Source organism: Rhinoraja longicauda, chromosome 24 (assembly GCF_053455715.1).
Source record: "Rhinoraja longicauda isolate Sanriku21f chromosome 24, sRhiLon1.1, whole genome shotgun sequence".
Lineage (NCBI taxonomy): Eukaryota > Metazoa > Chordata > Chondrichthyes > Rajiformes > Arhynchobatidae > Rhinoraja > Rhinoraja longicauda.
Window position 1 is genome coordinate 2,926,918 of NC_135976.1, and position 20,269 is coordinate 2,947,186.

Consider the following 20,269-nt stretch of genomic DNA (forward strand, 5'->3'; position numbering starts at 1 on the left):
ACAGGTCAGGCAGAGAGAGAGAGAGAGAGAGAGAGAGAGATAGAGAAAAAGAGAAACAACGTTCATGATGATTAGAAATGAAAAAGTGATCAGCATGTTGGTGTTTTCTACATTTCCAGTTGTAATGGAAGGTGAAGACCCAAGAAACTGCAGATGCTGGAACCTTGAGTAAAACTGCTGGGGGAACTCTGCGGGGTTAGGCAGCATCCGTGGAGAGAATAGACCTCTAATGAAAGGGCAGCAACTTGAAACATTAACACTGTTTCTCTCTCTGCAGTTGCTGCTTGACCTGTTGTGTATCCTCAGCATTTTCTATTTTTATGCCAGGTTTCTAGCATCAGCAGCAGTCTTTGATTACAAGTGGGTAAAAAACTCTGAAACAAATACCAGAATAGCAGTAGGCCACAGAGCCCCTCATTCCATTTTATAGGCAGATCATGGCGAACATTGATCTGATTGATCTGCTTGTAGAGATCCCATAATTTCTATTCCCCTTTCAGATAAAAAATTGTTGGTCTCTTGTGTAATCCTTGTAAAGACCCTAGAGAAGAATTCTAAATGACTAGTACTTTTTTTGTGGCATTTCACAGCATTACCACAAAGCCTGAATCCAATCGTTCTTTATAAATTCTGTAAATTGTAGCCATGATCTAGCTGTTGAGCGTGAATTGGTCTTTTCGCAACATATACGGTCTGCATAATGAACTATTGGTGTACAATGGCCATTGTTGAACTGACCTCTCCTTCACCCAGTCTGACCTTTCTTCTTTCCAGTTTTGCACTTTCGGATCCCGAATGATTAGCCGAGGTTATTACGTCTTCAACAGGAGATTGGACCGTTTCCGATTGGCCCTTAATTCCATGGTGGAAAGGCACCTAAACTCTCAGATGTGGAGGTCAGTATGTTGCCTTTCTCATGCCCCTTTTACGTTTTCATTGAAGCATTTGAGATATGAAAGATAGATTCCAATGTACCGGACTCTACTACAGTTCAAAAATATCTGAGAGAGATGAACTATTGTAGGAATAATCTGTAGCTTAATCCCATCACTTTTTAAAAGCTCATAAAATGTCAGAGGAAGATAATTTATAGATATCTGTTCACAAGGAATGAGTGGAGCAATTGGAGAATGGAGTAATTAGTATTTAGTGAAATGAAGACCTGTGAATTTTCTCCCTCAGGTATCCACAATAACTTTGTTTTAGTTTAGTTTAGAGATACAGCGTGGAAACAGGCCTTTCGTCCCACCGAGTCCGCACCGACCAGCGATCCCCGCACATTAACACTATCCTATACATACCAGGGACAATTTTACATTTATACCAAGTCAATTAACCTACAAACCCGTCCGTCTTTGGAGTGTGGGAGGAGACCGAAGATCTCGGAGAAAACCCATGCGGTCGTGGGGAGAACGTACAAACTCTGCACAGACAGCACCTGTAGTCGGGATCGAACCCGGGTCTCCAGCGCTGTAAGGCAGTAACTCTACCACTGCGCCACCGTGCCATCCCTTAAGTGTTGAGCTCTTGAGTATCCCCAGCACTTTTTGTTTGTATTTCAGATTTCCAGCATCTGCAGTCTTCTGCTTTTTGAACATGAATAGAGAAAGCTGTGTGAAATCAATATTGAATCTGAAGAGGCCAATTGGCCCCTCGGACTTTGCTTGATAATGGCTGATCTTTCTCCAACCTGCCCGCAGAGATATCATAGTTTTCAATAGGCTAACTGACAATAATCTATCAATGTTAATGTTAATTGTAATAATCCTATGCAGCTTCCCCTCCTCGCCTTGCAGCCCCTCACAGCAGTGTAGGTCCCTCCCTCCTCTCACTCCCTCCTCTCCCGTGTCTAGCAGTGGGACCTCCCTCTTCCAGTAATGAGCCAGACGCGGGCAGGTGGGACTAGTGTAGCTGGGACATGTTAGCCGGTGTGGGCAGGTTGGGCCAAAGAGCCTGTTTCCACACTGTATGACTATACAATGTAGTTCTCCTTGCATTAGTTCACCATCTTCTTTCTCTTCCCTGCCGGCCCCCCTACCCCCCACCCACCCAACACTACTCCTTGTGACTGATAGCTTATAACGTGAGGGATAATTGATTCATTTTGGGTTGTCTTCTTAATGCAGGAAAATCCCTCCAGCCATGGATGCCCAGAGGGCACCGCCACCACCTGCCTCATCGACGCATTCGCTGCAGTCGTTGCCGTCCCTGCCTGTGGTGGCCAACTCCTCCTCGCTCTCGCTCGTGGGCACGGATCTAAAGCCAACACCCTCCACTGCTGCCTCCGCCGCAGCACGAACCTCCACGGAACTGCCTGCCATCTGCTGCCTCTCGCCCCCTTTGATACCCCCCGCCTCAAACCCTTTGCGTGCTTCAGGCAGAATGTCCTGGGCCAAGGCTGGGAGAGTGTCCGGATTCCACCAAGGCTCTTACCCATTCACTGACGCATCACACAGCAAGAGGAAGAAGCCAGCATTCTCCACCTCCCAGTTGCAACCCACTTTGGACCCCCCACTCAAAAGGAACTGTGTGTTAAGTTTGGGCAGTCTCAGCAACCCTCCCCCTGGTGGAATAGTCCCCCGGCCCGCTAACTTGAATACCTCTTCACACAACGCTAACAACGGAGTGGCTGCTCACAGCCCCAAAGCACTGGGACAGGCGGGAATGGTGGGGCATTCAGGGAACTCCATCAAAGGGACCGGCTGGACAGTGGAACACTTTGACCCCAAAAGGGATGCTCGCCTCTGTGAGGGACGTAAGCTTGGAATTCACTGCCCCTCCTCCCCACCACTGATCGCCAACTCGCCCCTGCCGGTCGAGGGCAGGAAACGCAAGAACGCTGCCTCATGCTTAAAACCCACCAAAATAACCAAGTCCCCCGAAGTCAACTGCGCGCACAGAAAAAGAGAGGTGAGCTTGGCGGCATCTCGACCGCCCCTCAACTCCCACACACAAACGGTAAGGAATAACACACCCACTGCAATTTGTGGAGAAGTGGCATCTAAGAATTAGGATCTAATTGGAGAGAATTTGAAATTCAAGGCCAACTCTTCAGGCAAGCTGCTGTTTGGAGTGATGCAACTGTCTTGATTCCATCGGCTAAGGAGCAGAAGTATTCAGAATTCCTCTTCCTTAATGCTGAACAAAGTTCATTTTTCGGCTCAGCGGTAGAATTCGCAGGTCCTTTGTCAGAGGGTGTGATACTTGGGCTTGGGGTCTTGTTTATTATTGTCACGTGTTCTGAGGTACAGTGAAAGGCTTTGTTTTGCACGTTATCCAAACAGATTATATATACTATACAATAATACAATCAATCCAAAGTCAAGTGCAATAAGTAAAGCAAAGGGAAAGATACAGGCTGCAGAATATTGTTCTCAGCATTGTAAAGTACCAATTCCAGACACAAAGTTCAATGTCTGCAAAGGGTAGAAGTGAATTGGACAGTCCCTTGCTTATGGAAGGTTGATTCAGAAGCCTGATAACAGTGGGGAAAGAGCTGTTCCTGATCTGGTGGTGTGCACTTTCAGGCTTCGGCATCTTCTACTTAATGGGAGCAGGGTGACAGATGAATGATGGGGGTGGGACATCTAATTATATTGGCTGCTTTTCTGAAGCATCGTGAAGTGTAGATGGAGACAATGGTGGGGAGTCTGGTCTATGTGATGGACTGGGCTGCATCCATAATTCATTGCAATCTCTTACGGTCTTGTGCAGAACTGTTCCCAAACTGTTCCCAAGAAGGCTGTGGAGGCCGTCAGTGGATATATTTAAGGCAGAGATAGATAGATAGATTCTTGATTAGTACGGGTGTCAGGGGTTATGGGGAGAAGGCAGGAGACTGGGGTTAGGAGGGAGAGATAGATCAGCCATGATTGAATGGCGGAGTAAATTTGATTGTCTGAATGGCCTAATTCTGCTCCTATCACTTATGATCTTATGATCAAACCAAGCTGTGATAAGATCCAACAGTAATGCTTTTTATGGTGTATCTGTCGAAGTTTATAAGAGTCCTGAGGAAAGAGAGGCATTGGTAGGAAGTAACTGCAGATGCTGGTATAAACCGAAGATAGGCACAAAAAGCTGGAGTATCTTAGCGGGACAGGCAGCATCTCTTCTTCTTCATCTTCTTAAGCCCTTGGCTCCTTTAGGGAGCATAGGACATTGACAAATGTCCTTCACCTCACTCGGTTGTTGGCGATTCTTTCGAGATCTCCCCAGTTGAGCCCACTCAGACATTTCTGCCTGGACACCTCTTCTCCAGCTGTTCCTGGGGCAACCTCTATTCCTTTTTCCTTGGGGGATCCATTTCAGGGCTTGCCAGGTGATGTTTGTGGCAGGTTTTCTGAGGGTGTGACCAATCCAACTCCATTTTCTCTTTTGAATTTGTAAGTCAATGGGATCCTGGCTTGTTCTTTTCCACAGGTCCACATTGCTTACTTTGTCTCTCCTCCAGATGTTTAGCATTCTCCTGAGGCAGGTGTTAATAAATGTTTGCAGCCTGTTTGTTGTGTTTTGTTGTTTTCCATGTCTCTGATCCATACAGCATCAACTGCTTCACATTTGAATTAAATATGAATATTTTGGTGTTGATTGAGATGTATTGAACTCCAGATCTTCCTGAGCATGTTAAACACCACCCTAGCCTTATTGATTCTGCTTTTTATGTCTGCATCTGCCCCTCCGGTGTTGTCCACATCACTGCCTAGGTAGGTGAATGTTTCTACCTCCTCTCGGGCAGTGCTGTGCATGAGGATAGGGTTGCTGGTTTTGGAGTGGATCTTCATCACCTGTGTCTTTGCTGTATTGGGTGTAAGACCAAGTTTTGTTGCAGCTTGTAAGAGTCTATCCGTCTTCTCCTGCATTTGTATCTGTGTGTGTGAAAGGAGAGCTATGTCATCTGCAAAGTCAAGGTCATCTAGCTGTTCCCACATTGTCCACTGAATTCCATTTCTTTTCCCTTCAGTTTCCATCATGATCGAGTCAATTGCCAGGAGGAACAAGAATGGTGACAGTAGACATCCCTGCTTGACACCCGTCTTGACACTAAAGCTCTGGGAGAGCTGGCCTGCATGCATAACCTTGCATGAGGTTCCATCATACAAGCTCTTGATGAAGTATATGATCTTGGTGGGAATTCCATAGTGGTCCATTAGGCGCCATAGTGTTGTCCTGTCTAAGCTGTCAAACGCTTTCTCAAAGTTGATGAAGTTGATGTACAGGAAAGTGTTCCATTCAATAGACTGTTCAATGATGATGCGTAATGTTGTTATGTGGTCTGTGCATGAGCGATCCTTCCTGAATCCTGCTTGCTGGTCCCGTAGCCTCTCGTCTACAGCTTCCTGAAGACGGTTGAGGATGACCCGGTTGAGAATTTTACTGGTTACAGAAAGTAGGCTGATCCCTCGGTAGTTGTTACATTTTCTTAGGTCCCCTTTTTTTGGCAGTTTCACAATGTATCTGGCCATTCTGTGGGTGTCTTTTCCTCCTCCCAAATTCTCCCAAAGAAGCCATAGAGCATGTCTGTTGATGAGTCTATATCTACCTTAAGGGCTTCAGGTGGAATATTGTCAGGGCCAGCTGCCTTGCCAGTTTTCAGTTGCTTGATTGCAGCCTTTATTTCTGATTTTGTTGGTCTATCACACGTAATATGTAGTGGTATCCTGGTTTTGGGGAATATGTGGCTGCACTGCCGGTGGTGGCCTGTTTAAGACTTCTTCGAAATGCTCTACCCATCTGCCGAGCTGCTCCTCCTGGGTTGAAAGCAGTTGGCCGTTCTAGTCTGTAATTGGTTTGTTACTGTGCAGGTATGTCCCGGACAATTTCCTTGTGATGGTATACAACTCCCTCATGTTCCTGTGAGTAACCGCAATTTCTGCCTCCTTGGCTAGCCTCTCCACCTGTGTTCTCTTGTTCCTCCTGATGTTCTTTCGCACTTCTTTGTGGCATCTGTTGTATTCCTTTTGGGCCAAAGCCTTTTCAGCTCTTGCTCTTGAGTTGTTCACCTTCTCTTTGAACTTTCTCCTCTGCTGGATTGTGTTGAGGGTTTCTGGTGTTATCCACTCCTTGTGCTTTTGGGTCCTTCTCCCTAGGGCCTCCTCACAGGTTGAGCTCCAAGCAGCTTTTAGGTGTTCCCACTCCTCATTGATTGTCCATCCTTCCTTCCTCCTCAGCTGTAGCTCTGTATTTTCCCTTGAGAGGATATCCTTGAACCTCTTTACCACTTGAGCACTGCTGAGGTATTCAGTGTTGTATTTCGCTCTTTGGCTTTTGGCCCGGTGGTGTCTCCTCAGCCTTAGCTTGAATTTCCCTACCAGGAGGTAGTGGTCTGAAGCTGCATCTGCTCCTCTTCTTGTTCTCACATCTTCCATGGACCTTCTGAACTTTTTACAGATACAAATATGGTCAATTTGATTTTCTGTGACACGATCTGGTGACACCCGTTGTTTTGTGGATTGTTTTATGGGGAATACACTTCCCCCAATCACTAGGTTATTGTTAACGCAGGTCTCAGCAAACATCTCGCCATTTTCATTCATTTTCCCCACTCCATGTTTTCCCATTGCTGCCTCATATCCCTCGTTTTGGTCTCCAATCTTGGCGTTGAAGTCACCCATCAGGATAATGAGATCTCTGGCTCCAATACCACCAAGTTGGTGGTTCAAGCTGTTATTAGAACCTGTCTTTGACCTCTTCCTCTGCATCATTGGTGTGTGCACAACATTGGATTATGTGGGCTTTCACTCTCTTGTTGGTTTTGAAGGTTGTGGTGATGAGGCGAGAGCTGATGGGTTTCCATGCCGTTGGAGCCTTTCTAGTGTCCTTCGTCATCATTATGGCCACTCCCTCTGTATGTTTCACTCTCTCATCTTCCTTTCCAGAGTAGATAATGGACTGCCCACTGGCCAATTTGATCTCCCCTGACTGTGTCCATCTTGTTTCTGCCAAGCCCAGGACTGAGAGATTGTAGCGCACCATTTTGTTGGCAACAGTGGCAGCCTTACCAGCCTGGAACATGGTTCCATGTCCCCACAAGGATGGATTTCTTTGGCGTCAGACGGTGTGTCAGCTTCCCAGCGCCCTTGCGGGTTTGGCTGGGAAGCGTCATGATCCCCGTCGCTGGGGCACCTTCTTCAACCAAGTGTGTCATTTGGTTTTCATTCGTCAATGTTTCTGTAACTCACACTTTTTTCCAGGGTGGGGTAGTTACCCAACCCCCAACTTGGAGGACCAGGGACTGCTTCGTCTGCCTCCTCACACATGACCTGTCCGGTTTGGTTGAACCTGCCAGGGATATAAAACCCCATCCGGCCTAGCTCACAGGATCACTGGAGTACGCAGGCCTCTCCACCACGGCAAGGTTGCAGTCTAGGAGAAGAGGCAGCATCTCTGGAGAGAAGGAATGGGTGACGTTTCAGGTCGAGATCCTTCAGACTAGTTAGGGAAAAGGGAAATGAGAGAAATAAATGATGATGTAGAGAGATAAAGAACAATGAATGAAAGATATGCAAAAAAGTAACGATGATAAAGGAAACGGGCCATTTTGTTGGGTGAAAACGAGAAGCTAATGCGACTTGGTTGGGGGAGGGGTAGAGAGAGAGGGAATGCTGGGATTACTTGAAGTTAGAGAAATCAATATTCGTACCACTGTAAGCTGCCCAAGCGAAATATGAGACGATGTTTCTCCAATTTGCGTTTAGCCTCACTCTGACAATGGAGGAGACCGAGGACAGAAAGGTCAGTGTGGGAATGGGAGGGAGAATTAAAATGTTTAGCAACCGGGAGATCATGTAGGTTCACGCGGGCTGAGCGAAGGTGTTCCGCGAAACGATCGCCCAGTCTGCGTTTGGTCTCGCCGATGTATAAGAGTCCACATCTTGAACAACGGATACAGTAGATGAGGTTGGAGGAGGTACAAGTGAACCTCTGCCTAACCTGAAAGGACTGTCAGGGTCCCTGGACAGAGTCGAGGGAGGAGGTATAGGGACAGGTGTTGCATCTCCTGTGGTTGCAGGGGAAGGTACCTGGGTTCGTTTTCACCCAACAAACAGTTTCCTTTATCATCGTTACTTTTTTGCATATATTTTTAACTATATTTTTAGAGTCATTTGTGTGCCCTCTAGGCTGTTGCTTCAATGTGGTTGGTCCACACCAGATTGTTGGCAATATTGACTACAAGGAACCTGAATTTCTTAACTATTTCCACTTGGGCACCATTGATACTGATTGGGGCATGTCCTCCATCACACTTCCCGAAGTCCAGAGCTAGATTTCGAGGGGAAGTTATTGTCCTAACAACATGTTACTACGTTCTCTATCTCCATCCTGTTCTTCGTCTTATATTTGTCTGTGATTTGGCCTAAGACCATGGTGTCATCTGGAAATGTTAGATGGAGCTAGAGAATCTGGTTCTAGTTGCAACACCACTAGTGGAAAAATCCTCTCCACATCCACTCTATCCAGGCCATTCACTATTCGATAAGTTTCAATGAGGTTCCTTCCTCATCCTTCTAAACTCCAACGAGGACAGGCCCAATGCCGACAAAGACTCGTCATACCATACTCATTATTAAGGCTCAATGCTGGGAGCCCAGTTATTTACAATATATATTAACGATTTAGACGATTAAATGTAACATCTCCAAGTTTGCGGATGACACAAAGCTGGGTGGCAGTGTGAGCTGCGAGGAGGATGCTGTGAGACTGCAAGGTGACTTGGACAGGTTGGGTGAGTGGGCAGATGCATGGCAGATGCAGTACAATGTGGATAAATTAGGTTATCTATTTCGGTGGCAAGAACAAGAAGGCAGATTATTATCTGAATGGTGTAAGAAAGAACTGCAGATGCTGATTTAAATCGAAGGTAGACACAAAACTCAGCGGGACAGGCAGCATCTCTGGAGAGAAGGAATGCATGACGTTTCGGGTCGAGATCCTACTTCTGAATGGTGTCAGATTAAGAAAACGGAAGGTGCAACGAGACCTGGTGTCCTTGTGCATCTGTCACTGAAAGTCAGCTTGCAGGTACAGTCGCAGTGAAGAAAGCAAATGGCAGGTTGGCCTTCCTAGCAAGAGGATTTGAGTACAGGAGCAAGGAAGTCCTGCTGCAGTTGTACAGGGCCCTGGTGAGACCACACCTGGAGCATTGTGTGCAGTTTTGGTCTCCTAATTTGAGAAAGGACATTCTTACTATTGAGGGAGTGCAGTGTAGGTTCACCAGGTTAATTCCTGGGATGGTGGGACTGACATATGATGAAAGAATGGATCGACTGGGCTTATATTCACTGGAATTTAGAAGGATAAGAGGGGATCTTATAGAAACATATAAAATTCTTAAGGGATTGGACAGGCTAGATGCAGGAAAAATGTTCCCAATTTTGGGGAAGTCCAGAACCAGGGGTCACAGTTTAAGAATAAGGGGTAGGCCATTTAGAGCCACTAGATAGAGCTCTTAAGGATAGCGGAGTCAGGGGGTATGGAGAGAAGGTAGGAACTGGGTACTGATTGAGAATGATCAGCCATGATCACATTGAATGGTGGTACTGGCTCGAAGGGCCGAATGTTGCTTACTTTGAACACTCCTTGTGCCAAACGTTCAGCAGGATTCCTCGTCTTTCTCCACTCCATTGACTCCATTGGGGCTGCCACCTGCAGCCATGCAGAATGGTTGATTTTATCAGCTTGACCACCATCTTCCAACCTGCCTTCAAATTCACTTGGACAATCTCCCTCCCCTTACCCGACCTTTCTGTTTCCATCACAGGGAACAGTCTATGTACTGACGTGTGCTACAAATCCAATGATTCCCACTAAGATCTTGATTACACCTTCTCTCAGCCAGCCTCTTGCAAGAATGCCTTCCCTTACACTTAATTTCTCCATCCCTGCCCTATCTGCTCCCAAGAATGAGGCTTTCCACTCTAGGACATCCGAGATGTCCTCTTTCTTCAGCAAACATGGTTTCTACGCTGCTGCTGTGAATGAATCTTCTGTGTCCCTCAGTTCTGCTCTCACTCACCCTCCCTGCGGACAGAATATGGATAGTGTTCCCCTGATGCTTACCTTTCACCGTAATTCTCCAACATTTCTGCCAACTTTCACGAGTCGCATCTTTTCGTTCCCACCCTTTGCACCTTCTGTAGGGACCACTCTCCGCTGTACACACATCACATCATACCTAACCCACCCCCTCTCCTGGTACATTCCCCTGCACCCAAAAGATGTAACATCTATCACTACACATCTCCCATTTCTACCCAGGAACCGCAGCAGGCCTTCCAGGTGAGGCAGAGGTTCACATGCCCCTACTTCTTCAAACCTCGACTACTGAATTCAGTGCTCCCGATGTGGCCTCCTTTAAGCGTGGACTAGGCGACCATTTTGCCGAACGTTTTATTCTCATCGCCAAGCACTGTTGGATCTCCCGCTCGCTAACCATTCAGACTATCCTTCCCATTCCCATAACATTTCTAGCCTTGGCCTCATCCATTGCCAGAGTGAGGCCACACACAAACTGGTGGAACAACACCCCATATTCCATTTTCTGTAGTCTGCAGTCCAATGGTACGAATATTGAATTCTCTAATTTCAAGTCATGCCCTCCTAACCCACCCACCCACTCTCCGTGCCTCTTTCAGGTGCCCCTCTCACCCTGATATGCTATCATTCCTCCCGCCATCTCCCAATCTCAGTCTCCCTGCTCCTTCTTCCCACATTCTCCTCCCATCCCCGAATTCCCCGTCTCCCTCTTCCCTGTCTCTTCCTACCCATATCCCTCCTCCAGCTTTACGTTTCACATCTTCAGTTCTTATTTGACACCCTTTGTCTCCTTTTCACCTCTAGCCTTTATCACTCCACCCCTCTACCAATCACCCCCTCACCTATGTTCACCAATCACTTGCCAGACTTAGTCCTACCCCCCAGATCTTAGTCCCCCCCCCCCCCCCCCCAGATCTCTCTTCCAGCTTTATCCCCCTCATTCCAATGAATCTAAAGCAGAGTCCTGACCCAAAACTTCATCTGTCCATACCCTCGACTGATGCTGCCTGACCCACTGAATTCCTCCAGAACTTTGTGTTTAGCTCAAGATTCCAGCGTCTTTAGTTTATGTGACTACACTTAAAATAATTACATGGTTACAATTTCCAATATTTATGGGATCATGCTGTGCGTATGTTTGTAGCTGCTTTTGTTTTGTATTAGAAAGAGATTATACTTAATGTTTGGAGAAGTTCCAATACTTGGAAAGCCACTCTATAGAAGCAGGCTCTCCTCCCCGATAACCAGCAGGAGATAGAGGAACATGTGTGTTCTGTTCTTTCTCTGGGTTTCGATTTATATGATGAAATATAAACTCTCTATGCCTCTCTCTTTGTCTGTCTTCCTGCAGGCGAAGATGCGCCCTTGAAAATGACCATGGTGGAGATAAGGACCTGGAAACCTCTCCCTGATCAGCAACATGTCCCAGCCTCTGGCCACACCTGTTGGCTCCTATCGCAGGTGTCGAGAGCTCTGTCGGATCACAGGCTTATTGGTCACAACTGAAAGTGGGCACATCCCAGTAGCTGCCGCATTTAGTACAAACTCCTTTTGGGCGTGCAGCCTACCCTTTGTTCTGATACCACATCAGTATGGAGTTCAGTTACTACCTTTGTCATCCATCTCTTTTGTTTATCCCTTTCAACGTTTTTTTTTACTACAGTAAACCCTTGTCATTACGGATCTCTTTATAACGGATTTTGATTATAGCGGATGAACTTACCGACCTTCACCACCAGACCAAGCAGGTGATGACACCCCCGGCTCGCGCCGCCACCCAGCAGCTTCCAGGCCAGACCTACCCACCTGTAGCACAGGGCCAGACTGCCGACGGTACTCCCGGCTCACATTGCCTCCCTGGCAGCTTCCAGGCCACCTGCCGACCCCACTCCCGGCCCGCACCACCACCACCATGGCCGCATCCAGACCTACCGACCTTCAACGCCAGGCTGTGCTACCCACACCGGCTCACTCCGCCCACCCGGCAGCTTTCAGGCTGGACCTACCGCCATGGCTGTGGTTTCCTTGGCCGCTGCCAGCCCACGCCTGCCACCGCCACCACCGACTCTACCTGCACAGGCCGCAACCATGACTCTGCCGATCCTCGCCTCCCCTCTGGCCGCCAGCTGGCCAGGGCGATCAGCACACCTGGATTTCAGGCTCCGTTCCAGACCGAGAGACTGAAGAAGGGTCTCATTCAAAACGTCGCATATCCATGTTCTCCACATATGTTGCCTGACCTCCTGAGTTACTGCAGCACTTTGTGTCCTATTGTGTTTAACTAGCATCTGCATACTTTGTTTCCACTACTTGTACAATGATACTCTATTACTCAGTAATCCCTTACTCACTTATAGCAGACAATCGGCAATAATGGACACTATTCCCCTCCCCCATGGTCTGTTGTATTGAAGGTTTACTGTGTTTATTTTACTGGCCACTTGACATGGGAGGCCCTGCTCTGCATTATTCTAAAAGGGACCTGATTCCAAATGCACACAAAATTGGCCATGGAACATTCAACCTGGAGTTTTTGTCCACGGCATACAGGAGAATGATAAAAGTGCCATTTCTTCAGTCCAGAATCTGCAGGCAGTGGGGTGCAAGTCTCCCCTTTGGCATCATGCATTTGTAAATGTGTATTTCCCTGCCTTCATCGTGTCGCAGAGGAGGTGTTCATGATGGCCCGTGGGTGCTGGGTGCCCTTCCGGTACATTCCCCAAGGAATTCCCCTCACAACCTTCGTTTTGCACAATTAGGACTAGCCTGCAAGAATCCCTCGCCTCCCCGCCACTCGGGGAGTTAGATCCACCACCACCTTTCTCATTCTAGGAGAGACGACACTAGCACTAACAGCCACCATGAGTAGTTCGAGTGGGAACGCTTAAGAGAGGAGGATAATGACTGCCCCAATTTAAACTTCATACCTACTGAAATTTGATCAGAAAAGTTTGAACAGTTCCAATCGTAAATATGAATAGGAAGAAAAATACTTGCATAGGACCTGGAGGCAAATGATTCATGTATCTTTGCCCTTTGACTTAACTGGCTGCATCACAGTGCCTTTGCAATTTGTTCATTGAGGCATATTTGTGAACTTGGCTCCTCTGTGTGAAACCTTAATGGATTGGAAAAGGAGCATGCTGAAAAGAAAGAATGATTTGATTTATTGGTAATAGGGTGATCATTAATTCCTTCTGTTTAAGTGAATTTGAACATCCTTTGCCCAGTCTCACCTTTGCAGTTAATCTTTCATTACAGTCTGGTACTTTATTTGTTTTCAATCCCTCCCCTCTCCTTTTCTCCCTTCTCCAAATTCCATTTTTCTACCCCTCGATACCTTAACTTAGATTGGTACCAACACTGAAGGAGATCATTTGATGTGGCAGGTGCATACCAGCTCTCAAGGGTGTAATCTCTGCAGTCCCATTTCTTCACTAATTCACTCACCTTCACACATGCACATCAACGTCCTTTGATTTGTAACTTGTAGTAAGAGGTCATCCACAGTTGCTGATCCACTAGTATGTCTGTGGGATGTTGGAGGAAGTTAGAGCACCAGGAAGAAAAAACCCCTTGCGATCACGGATAGAAGATGCAAAGTCTGCACAAGTTTTAACTTTCTGTATTGTTTATACTCCCCTTGTATCATTCTGTCCGAGAGGCAGCCACAGGTGTCTCTGCCCTCTGATATTTTGCTGTGGGGATAGATTATTTGATCATGGTAGGAGGAGTGGGGGCTTCTAAAGGGCCAGTTTTGTCTCATTCAGCTGTCTTAGATCACTTACGCTGAACCCTCCAAATAGCACCCTCACCCATCCACCCACCACTACAGGTCAGACCATATGGTGATCATTGAATTACTGGGTGAACAGTGTTACCCAGCCCCCTGGCATCTTACCATCTCTAAGAGATGGAAACCAAGCTAAGTTTACATTTTAATAATAGTGACCTCAGAGGTTAACTACAAACCATTTTAACTTTACTTGTTTTGTTTCTGTTCTGTCAAATTCTGTATAATTCTCAAACCAAACCATTCCTTTGCCCACGATAAGATGAACTGAATATTCATACAACATGTTGCATTGTATTTTCTGTTACAAGCAGGATTTTTTTAATTTCATTGCTATTATATGTGCATATTTCAGCCCTATCCCATTTTATCAGCATCATTGATACGAGTGGTCTTCTTCGCCATAACTTCATTTTGTATTTTTAATTCAAATTAGATATCATTTTATGTGAACTACGCAACATTATGTCATGGAGGTATAGCATCGAGTTGTCATGTCTCCTAATGATCTCCTGTCTGCTTGCCCCTTAAATGAGTCTCTTCCACTCTGCCTCCAGTATCAGTGCAATAGTTTTCATTTTCCCACTAACACTGTTATTGGGATTACCAGTTTAATAGTGTGTAGCGCTGGTCATACAATATCAGACTTATTATCTGCATAACCCTTAAAGTTAGCAGTTCCCCTCATCATTCTGGGCTGGAATGACTCCAGGAACGAGGAATAAATTGTAATGATGAAGAATTTGTGTTGAACTTGCAGAAATAGCCCCGTCTCTGGTCCTGATCACCTTTGTCCTGTCTACATTGAGCTGTCAGTTCAGTGGAGTACCAAAAATGGCCGCCATTATGCTGGTTCAAGTGAATGACTGAGACGCGCACAATAATGTGAAATACTGAACACGTGTATCAGGCACGGAACTCAAAATGCCACGGTGTGCAAATGTCTGGAAAGTTTTTAATGGTTATGTACCGAATTATGCAAATATTTTTTGTATTTGATCTAGTAACGACACATTGTCTATAATATTTTACAGATTGAAATGGTCAAATATATATATCTATATACGGAAAAATACATATATATAGTGACCTAATGTTACAAATGCCAGATGCATCCCCATTGACGTAATTAGATACCTTGGCAGCAGGTGAAGCCCAGTGTGCTGTCAGATGCAAATCATTGCAAAGTCAGTAGTCATGTAATTTATTGTACAGATCAAACCATTATAATCTGAATCTGATTTTTTTCCCCATTATATTCCATGTTTTTATAAGGAGGTTGGGTATGGAGTTATATTGGTGTCTGGAATGGAAAGACTTGGTTGAAGCTCTGTATAGACCAATTTGATCCCACTTAACATATCTGATACTCAGTCATAACATCATTAAGATTATAATGGAGACAGAGTGTCCCTCATCATATCATCATATCATATATCTACAGCCGGAAACAGGCCTTTTCGGCCCTCCAAGTCCGTGCCGCCCAGTGATCCCCGTACATTAACACTATCCTACACCCACTAGGGACAATTTTTTTTTTACATTTACCCAGCCAATTAACCTACATACCTGTACGTCTTTGGAGTGTGGGAGGAAACCGAAGATCTCGGAGAAAACCCACGCAGGTCACGGGGAGAACGTACAAACTCCTTACAGTGCAGCACCCGTAGTCAGGATCGAACCTGCGTCTCCGGCGCTGCATTCGCTGTAAAGCAGCAACTCTACCGCTGCGCTACCGTGCCGCCCTACTTTCATGCTCTCATTTAAAATGTTGCCAGTATCAAGACGGAGATGTAATTTGAAATAAATTATAAAAGTAATTAAAATGCATTAACCATAGTAACCAGATATAAATTTAAATAGAGCAATGCACTGTTGGTAGATAGGGAAGAGTGTGAGCTAGCAAGGATCAGAGGGTTTACAGCAATGTTTTTCCTTCTTGTCTTAACTTTGAGGCCTTGTCATTTGATGAATTGCCAACTAGTGGAGAAATACCATCACTATTTAATCATCCAAATGTTTGTTTATCTTGGCTTATTAACCATTGTATTCCTTAAATGGTTTATTACACAGAAAAGACTAGTTAGGCAGGCAATTCCAAGCTCGTATTTAAACAGAGTATCCTCCCAACCATCTTCATCTAACCCCATGACCCCTTCTCTGATGTTGGCTTGCTTCCTCTTAATTGTCTGATTTTTTTTTGTATCAGCTACTTCATATAAAAGGTATTTTATGATTGTTTTGTACCTGTTTCTAAATTTTCACCACTCTGGTAGTGGTGTTAATTAATTATTGGATTTATCTATGATTGTCAAACTTGCTCAGAAGTAGAGACTTCCTCATGTCCACTGTGTTGAACACAATGATAGTTTTATAGAAGACTGACACAGCAAGCTGGAGCAACTCAGCAGGCCAGACAGCATCTCTGGAGAAAAGGAATAGGTGACGTTTCGGGTCGAGACCCCTCTTCAGACATTATATAGATAATTTTATAGATCTTGGTTATATCACTCCCCAAGCTTTGCAGTACCTCAAAATTACTTTTAATTCCCTAAAGGAGGCCTACTAAAATGTCAACCTCTTTTTTGATAATTTCTCTTATTCTCTGAGTGTTTGGACTGCACATTTTCCTTATATGGGAGAACACTAACCTAAGGAACTGAATACTTACATCAAATATGAGACTCGCCCAGGCCTGTAAACTGGCTTTTTTTGTTTAAATAATTATTTTTGTTGTTGGTATTGTTTTGCTAGAAAATATTTAATACATGTCCTTGAAGTTTATTATTATAGATTGCTAGTTTTATAATTCAGAAAATAGTATTCCATTAACAGAAACAGAGAAATATACGCAGCAGATTAGGCAGCATTTGAAGAGTTGCAGATTTGGTCTTAATGACATTTCCAATGAAAGGTCATCTACTTGAAATGTTAAATTTATCTCTCTACAGATGCTTTCTGATCTGCTGAATGTTTCCTGCACTCTGTTTTTATTTCAGATTTCCAGCACCTGCAGTTTTGCTTTTTGAAGGGCTTTTTGAATGGCCCATCCCTATATTGTATGTTAGGTTAGATCAAAGGGTGCTCTGATGGTGTCAAGAAATTATCAATTGAGCTTATCAACAATGGCCATATCCTAGATACTGTTTCAGATCAATACTAAAATTTGTTGAACTTGACTAGGGAAGCCTTTTAAAATGACTATGTTGCGGGTTTAGGATAGTGATTACTAGCAAGACATGGGAAACCTTGATATTTAGTTTACTACTTTCTGTCAGGTAATACATCAGGAAACCACCAGTTTGCTCAGCAAAGGACTGAAGCTAAAGAAAGATAATATTTAAAATGATTAAAATGGGAACTAAAGGTTTCATATGTTGCCATGATGGTGGCAATTTAAAAAAAAACCTTTTCGTATGCTTTTCCACTGTCTGCTTTTTTCATATGATGCACTTTTTAATTCACGCTCTTCAGAATGGGTGGACTCAAAGTAGGCTGAATTCTTTTTAAAGAGCACTCTTGTGGTTAGAATTATTGAGCGATTTGGTGTTGCAGCCACAGTGAACAGTAATAGGTTCAACAATGTTTTTGCTGATCAAGATTTGCGTAGAGATTACCCATCCTATTCCCACCCTGCCTTTTTTGCAAGGACGACATCCCTGACTCTAATTTTCTCCGTCTCTGCTGCATCTGCCCCCCCCCCCAGATGAGCCTTTCCACTCTAGAACATCTAAGACATCCTATTTCTTTAGTAAATCTTGCTTCTCCCCTGCCGTTATGGATTACGCCCTAACCAAGGCCTAACGCTCTCACCTCCAGTTTAAATTCCATTTGGAATATTTTGGAGGACCAAGAACAGTTTTGCACTCTCTTCCCCCCCGCCCCACCAACGGGATGAGAAGAGAATTCCACTGGTCCTCGACTTTCACACCACCAACCTCCGCATCACTTTCCAACATTTCCGCCACTTTCAAAGTGATCCCACCACCAGTCACAGCCTCCCGCCTCAGTTCTCCTTTCTGTAGAAACCACCTATCTCTATAACTCCTTGGCTCACTCATTCCTCCCCAACTAAAGCTCCCACCCCCACCTGGTGCTTGCCCCTGCAGCAGCAGCAGCAGCAGCAGAAGAGGTAATCGGAGTCCCTCCATCTCTTTCACTTCCATCCAGGGTCCTCGGCAGCCTTTCCAAGTGAGGCTGAGTTTTGCCTATGCCTCTTCCAACCTCGTCCAATGCCTTTGATGCTCCAAATGCGGCCTCCTTTAAATCGGAAAGGTTAGGCAACATTTTGTCGAAAACTTGGGCTCTGCCCACCATGACCTTCGGGAGCTCCCAGTGGCTACCCATTTTAACTCCTATTCCCATACCTACCTTTCCGACCAGTACAAGGCAACAGGCAAATTGGAAGAACAGCTTATTCCACTTACAACCCAATGGTATGAACATTGAATTCTCCAATTTCAAGTACTATCCCCAAACCTCCCCTCTCTTTCCCTTCCCCCTCCACTGCATTTCTCCCACAATCTCCCACCACACTCGTTGCCCTGCTCCTTTCCCGTCCTCCGTATGCTCATCTCCCTTTCCAGAGTCTAATATTCCCCTTTTCATCCCCTTTCTTTACCCCTTACCCCCTTCCACCCTTATCCCTCTCACTGGCTTTCACTTTATTCCTTTCCCACTTTTACTTCTTTCCTTATCTGACACCCATTTGTCTCCTTTTCACCTACAAACGTTGTCACTTACTCCTCCCATCTACCAAACAACCTCCCTGTAGCCACCAATCCTTTGCCAAACTCCCACCTCTCTTCCATTTTTCTCCCCATTCCACAGTCTGACGGAGGGTCCCGACCCCCGAAAACTGGTCTGTCCACTCCCTCCACAGTTCCTCCTGATCTTTTGTTTTTGCTTAGAGACACACCCAGCCCTCGCGAGAGTTTTGAACTTGTTGGGTACAGTATGGATTACCAATCGCAACGAGTGAGCCGAGATAATGAATGTTTAGTAGGTTGTTCAAACACAGATGGCATCATCACTAAGCTCAATTCTCTGCTCAGTTTAGTAGTAAGGGTCACAATAATCAGGTGCCAAAATACAGGCTGATCGTATCATGGGAATGCACGGGGCTCGTATAGTAACGTAGCACATTGTGCAGGCTCCAATCCACTCCTCACCTATCCCCGAGTTCTTGGGAGTCAACCAATCTGCTGAGTTCACATTCCATTCATCATTGGCTTGGGGCCAGTTGAAGTTGCCTCCTATATGTGTTGGGGAGTTTGTTTCGAGTGATTGCAGTATGACCAATATTTATGGATTTTTTTACATTGACTTTAGACCTCAGTGTGTTTTGGTTTATAAACAAATGTATAATTTATAATACCCAAACAGATGTTTTGAATAAAGTTTTTTTTGTTTATCTGTTTGGTGAGCAATTTGGATATTTTTTTTAAATAAAAGTTTTATTCAAATTTTTGATGTGTCCTCTCTAATATTAACAATCATAAAAAGATAAATGGGAATGGAGATGGATAGAATAGTAGCATGCATGTCAGAGCTCTGAGCAACACAGGCACAAATGCTGGAGTAACAGTGGATCAGAAGGAGTTGCAGATGCTGGTTTACACTGAGATGCTACAAAATGCTTCTAACTCCGTGGGTCACACAGCTCCTCTGGAAGACATGGCGAGGGGACATTTCGGGTGGGAATCCTTCAATCCTGACTCGAAATGTTGCCTATCCATGTCTTCCATTGATGCTGCCTGACCCGTTTAACAGTATATGCTTGGGATGGGAAGATGTGATTATGGGTGGGATCACGGACATGAAGGAAATGTCGGAGGATGATGTATTGCATGAAGAGGCTGTTGAGGGAAAGGTGAGGACATGGGGAACCCCGTCCTTATTGCTTTTGAGGGGAGGGGGGTGGGGAGGGAAATGAGCAGATCTGCCGGACCCAAAGGAGATGCTTGTGAGGAGCCCATCTATGACAGTAAGGGAGGAAACTGCGTTTCTTAAAGACAGGACATTTCAGATGTCCTTGTGTGGAAAACCTCATGTGGGAACAGGTGCAGTGGAGACGGAGGAATTGAGAGGAGGGGATAGCATCTTTGCAAGAAGCAGGGTGGGAAGGTGTGTAGTCCAGATAACTCTGGGAGTCTGTAGTGGACATCAGTCAATAGTCTCTCCTGTGATGGCGACAGAGAGATCCAGAAGGGGGGGGGGGGGGGGGGGAGAGGTGTCAGAGATAGTCCAGGTAAATTTGAAGAGGAAGGGTGGAAGTTAGTGGTGGATAAAGTCCATCAGATCTGCACTGGTGCAGAATGTAGCCCCGATGCAGTCGCCAATGTAGCAGAGAAAGAGTTGGGGGATAGATCCAGTGCACACCTGGAACAAGGACTGTGATGTAATAAACAAAAAGGCAGGCATAACCGGGGCCCATGCAAG

The 20,269-nt window shown here is 45.4% G+C and overlaps 1 protein-coding gene across 2 annotated transcripts in view; it reads left to right on the forward strand.

Moving 5' to 3' along the window:
- The window catches only part of LOC144605378 (ataxin-7-like protein 1), a 79,757-nt gene extending 60,555 nt beyond the window's left edge, over nucleotides 1-19,202 (forward strand). The window contains exons 9-11 of one of the 2 annotated variants that reach the window (XM_078420534.1): nucleotides 775-896; nucleotides 2,127-2,958; nucleotides 11,387-19,202. In XM_078420534.1, coding sequence (XP_078276660.1) covers nucleotides 775-896; nucleotides 2,127-2,958; nucleotides 11,387-11,404 — 972 coding nt within the window. In that variant the 3' untranslated portion in view covers nucleotides 11,405-19,202. The remainder of the gene's footprint in view (nucleotides 1-774; nucleotides 897-2,126; nucleotides 2,959-11,386) is intronic. The other variant, XM_078420535.1, reaches the window with a different exon arrangement.
- The last annotated feature ends 1,067 nt before the right edge of the window (nucleotides 19,203-20,269 follow it).